General features: G+C 33.0%; 1 protein-coding gene across 1 annotated transcript; it reads right to left on the minus strand.

The window, feature by feature from the left end:
• On the minus strand, window positions 1-3513 carry LOC110925663 ((E)-beta-farnesene synthase). Its single transcript, XM_022169553.2, has 7 exons — window positions 3365-3513; window positions 2978-3266; window positions 1315-1696; window positions 1008-1226; window positions 780-918; window positions 435-683; window positions 1-356 (listed from the first exon to the last, which is right to left on the minus strand). Exons 1-7 carry the CDS (start codon window positions 3482-3484, stop codon window positions 63-65), a joined length of 1692 nt encoding a protein of 563 aa, XP_022025245.1. The 5' UTR covers window positions 3485-3513; the 3' UTR covers window positions 1-62.
• Window positions 3514-4901: the final 1388 nt, after the last annotated feature.

A 4901-nucleotide genomic window follows, 5' to 3' on the forward strand; every position in this document is an offset into this window, starting at 1 on the left:
ATCAACTCAAATCAAATTAATAACTTTAACTAAAAAACACAATGAACAATATGTATTAAATCTTAAACACTTAAGCGATCAACGAGAAGTGATTTAATGTGACTGATCATCTCTTTTCCAGCATGATTATAATCATCACCACGCGTATAAAGCACATCACAAACTCGTGCAAGATTAGTTGGAGGCATAAGTAAAGGTCTCGGGACTTCGGTTGGCCTTAGAGACTCTTGATTTATAACTTTCCAACTATCTTCAACTAGTTTTGTGAACAACTCATGTGTTTGCTCCTCTGAGATCCCGTATTGCTTCATGTAACATTCGACACTAGAAGCTACATGGTTTCTTTCTTGTTCCTCCTGTCATTTTTTATTTACCACAAGTTACAACCCATTGTTTTTGAATAACCATAAAATGAATCATGAAGTTTTACATACCTTATGTGTGGCCATATCATCCATAAGCCTTAAAATCAAACAAGAAGCTTTGACAATAGGAGGATAAGTTGACACCCATTCAAATGTATGCTCGGTCACCGAATCTTCCCCATAAACATAACATTTCGCGATGATCATGGCGTAGGCACAAGTAATAAGTGTAACCGACATATGTTCCTCAACGGTTGGAATATACCTCTCATTTGCCCATTTGGCTTCAATTAAGAGGTTTCGAGTGTACTCTTTAACCTAATAGGTTTCGTGTTTTCAAAGGCAAAAATTACGTTAGTTTGTAGAACAAGAGAAATGAAATTATAAAGATCGAACTAGTAGCATATTATGTACCATCTCTTTTGTATAATAGCTACGGTATGTCTTTCCTGTCTTCTCTAGGAATTCTTCGGCTTCTTTGTGAACATCAAGAAGTTCTTGGTATATCGGCTTCATATATTCAGGAAGCATATCCAAGCAACTTATCGACCATCTATGTAAATCAATCACATGACAAATAAATTTTGGGATTTTTTGTGTATCTAATGTATAAGTAGAAGTGAATTCTTAGTTACCACTTACTTTTGAACCGCTTTAGTAAAGATCTCGAGCTCTTCGTATGTACCATAGTTATCATATGTGTCATCCAAAATGATCACAAGATTGCAAGCTTTCATTAGAAAAATCCTTGATTCAGAATGTTGAGGCTCGAAGTAGACCGCCAATATCCAAAAGTAACCTTCGACTATTCTGTCCCGAACATAAGGTAGTTTGTTGGAGACATCAAAGTTCTTCCACCATCTGGACAAACATATAATCGGTTATTGGTTATACATCTCATTTGACTAAAAGAAATAAATCAAATAACTATTGTTTTAAAAAAGCTTACTTGCTGATTTGGCTAAGCTCCTTTCGGTGAAGTTCTTGGAGTAAATTGAAATCTAACTTAGCAAGTGTTAGTAAGTCATCATTACGAGAATCTTGTTGTTGATAGATTGGTATGTAACGCAAAGTCTCTAGTCGTGGCAATCTTTTTCGAAGAGGTTGTTGTAGTGCTTGATGTATTTGAGTTTCAAGCGAAACGTCGTTACAAATGTTTTTCTTGATCATATTCCGGAGATGATATCTTGTAAACTCGAGGGCTTCGTCAAGAACTTCTTCGCCTTCCACCCGCATATGTGTTGCTTCGTACAAAGATAACATCCCGTGAATATCATCTTTCATAGACTTCAAAAAGTGACCATTTTCATCCTTGTACTTGTAGAATATTCCTATACATGAAAGGAGGAATTATTTCATATATAAGTTTGCAAGTTTTTTGTGCTTTATCAGTTGTACATTGAGCTTTGGGAGTTTTTAAAAAAAAACTTGATTTTTTACTTTTAACCTCAAGGTTTTTACCTTTTACAATTTTAACCCTACATAATTTGTTTTTTAACTTTAATCCAAAACTTTTCATTATTTTCAATTTTACTTCACAACTTTTGTCACTTATACTTTTCATCTTTCGTAAATTTTCATTTTACGTATAGTTCTAAATTTTTTAGAGTTAATACGACACAATGTGCATGTGTGGTTCAACGTTTTTACCTCTATTTTCCCATGTTTGACAGGTTCGTCGCAACACGCATAGCCTACGTCGAGTCAGTGTTGGTGGTCGATGACGGTTATGTGACATTAGTACTATTTGATATCGTTTTACGCCCGCCGCACCGCGGAGTGTGCTTTGGGGTTTTTCAAAGAAAAAATAGTTATGCATATTTTTGTCGTAACGTTGGCTTTGGGGGTTTTAAAAAAAATCGATTTTTTACTTTTCACCCAAAAGTATTTCATAAATTACTTTTAACCCAAAACTATTTTTTTATTACTTCTAACCCAAAACTTTTTATCTTTTGCAATCTATCCTCATAACTTTTTTTACTTTCAACTTGGTCATTTATAGTTTTCATTTTCCTCAAATTTTTCGCTTTATGCTTTGTTCTAAATTTTGTGACTTGACACATCGCAACGTGCGTCTTTGGTTTAACGTTGTTACGTTTCGTTCTAATTTTGCGAGTTAACACGACGCAACGTGCGTGTGTGGGTGAACGTTTTTACATCATCTATTTTTTCCCTGTTTGACAAATTTAACATAACGTGCGGGTCTTTGATCGACTTAGTTATAACTAAAGATTCCCCGCCGCATTGCGGCGGGTCGCAATCCTAGTTATTATTATTATAACAACAGTCTCATATTATACAGTACGTAGACATGATAGGTGACAGGTTAACATGACTACGAAGTAAAAAAGTTGTTTTAGTGCGGGTTGGTACACCTTCTTCCAAATCTAAATCCGTTTAAACTAAGGATTATAGAAATAAAACTTGACATATTTCAATCTCTTCTGACTTGTTAGATCAGTTTGACTTGTTTCAATTCACCTAGGTACGTAGCTTTTTTTTTATGTAACTTGTTTGAGAAAAAAACCGCAACATAAAAACACATATTGCGTAGCTAAATGTAAATGAAGCGACGTTACCATATACATGATCTAAGCATATATAGTACGTACCGCTTGAAACATTGAAGCCTTGTTGTCGTAGGAGTCTAAACCAAAGTGAAGTGCTTTGGAGGTTATCATCGTCGATCCACTGATCCCCATACATAAGATAAATATTATTTAAACATTCCTCGATTTCATCTTCAAAATGATACGATACACCAAGGCGTTGGACCGCATCAATAAGTTCCAACAACTTAATATGTTGTGTTGGTTCTATTGATCTAGCGATCACTAGCTCTTTCCTCACTTTCTCCCTTAGTTCCGTAGCACGTTGCTCCTCACAAGCTTGATCCTTTCTCTACATGTACAAATGAAACAATTATCAAAAAGGATGAACTCAATTACTCAAACCATATTATTTCATATCACAATACAACGCGAGAAAGCGGTACATACCTCATTATACGAGAGAAATTGATCTCCCCAAATGCTACGATGGAAGTTCACCGTGCTGCGGACGGCTTGCTTAAAACTTTTGTTGTGGTTAAGGGATGGAGGAGATTTAGACGCAGGCATGTTTTTAATATATGTTAAAGACAAGGAAAAACTAGTATAAATGGAATTATGAATGGAATGATAGATGTGAATGATATATATAGGCATTCTAAACTGTAAGTCAATTTGAATAGAGTTATAACAAATAATATTAGAAAACAAGTGGGCAAAATTTCAAAGTGGTTAGTGCTAGCAAAGACTGACTAGCTAGGATTGTGGAAAAACAGGAAAGGCTAAAAAGATTTGATTAAGTAAACGTATTGTACAAGCAAAACTTTATTATTTTTAAAAATCCCATATATTAGAATCTAAGAATTCAGCTTTAAGTTTTTAATTGCTAAACTGCCTTCAGAATAATTTCATTAACTGATTTATTTAAATCTAAGAATTGTTAATTGAAGACATTATTGAACCATCATCTAGATGAAGTCATAAGTAGTTTTTAAGAATGTTAATTGAAGACATTATTGAACCATCACCTTCTTATCGATCCGCCGGAGAGATGAAGTCATTGCAATATCTTTTGGTGTACATTTGCAATGCTAACAAATATGTATGGGATACACAAATATAGAGTGAATAAATCAGTAACTGAGATTCAAAATAATTGGCCAAATGAAGGCAGTTTAAGAGTACTTAACCAGACTATCTAATTCTAGAAACACTAATTGTATGTAATGTTCTAATTAATCACCAAAGGATAATAAAAAATAATTACAACTTACGGTATTCAAAATTATAACATCCTTTAAGGACCTAATCTTGTAGTTACATCAGTTAATTAGATTAGTTTAGCTTTAATAGGGTTATTAATTAACCTTAATCAACAATAACGATTACAAACATTAATTAAATTGGTTGTCCTAAACTAACTATAAGTAATTTAAAAAAGATTATCCTAAACTAACTATTAAATAGTTAAAACAAAATGACGTTTACCCTTGCATATATAAGTAATATAAATCCACTTTAATCAAATATGTAAGCTTAGAATTTGACAAAGGGACTGAAGACCGGTTGACCTTAAAAATAACTTATTAAATTGGTTGATTATTTCCTTTTTGTGTATGACAAGTTAACAACTTTCTCAATCAAAGATTGCCTAATTGGCTAAAATTCAACCTGATTTTTTTTTTTGACGAATAAGACATTTCTAGTTAGGGGGTCTTTCCAGTTTGTGAGTTTTAAAGACCATGTTATGTTAAATACATAAAAATATAATTTTCGGATGTATTTTCCTTTAATTGACTGGTTATTTGACAACTTTTAAATGAAACGAATTATGGAAGTCTTAACTATTTGACAGTTTAATCAGAAAATAAGAATCATAAACTTTTGTTCGTCGTTCCATCCATCAAAATGTATTTATCTCTTTAAATAAGAATAATTAGTTTTAAAACACACATTTATTTAAACACGTCGAGGGTGTCTTATACCG

This window comes from Helianthus annuus, chromosome 17 (genome assembly GCF_002127325.2).
Source record: "Helianthus annuus cultivar XRQ/B chromosome 17, HanXRQr2.0-SUNRISE, whole genome shotgun sequence".
In the NCBI taxonomy this organism is placed as follows: Eukaryota; Viridiplantae; Streptophyta; class Magnoliopsida; order Asterales; family Asteraceae; genus Helianthus; species Helianthus annuus.

Coding starts and splice junctions, on each gene's coding strand:
- LOC110925663 (XM_022169553.2), bottom strand. CDS start 3,484: ATGCCTGCGTCTAAATCTCCTCCATCCCTTAACCACAACAAAAGTTTT. Junction 3,267..3,364: donor AATTTCTCTCGTATAATGAG/GTATGTACCGCT, acceptor TTGTACATGTAG/AGAAAGGATCAAGCTTGTGA. Junction 1,697..2,977: donor AGGCTTCAATGTTTCAAGCG/GTACGTACTATA, acceptor TTTCATGTATAG/GAATATTCTACAAGTACAAG.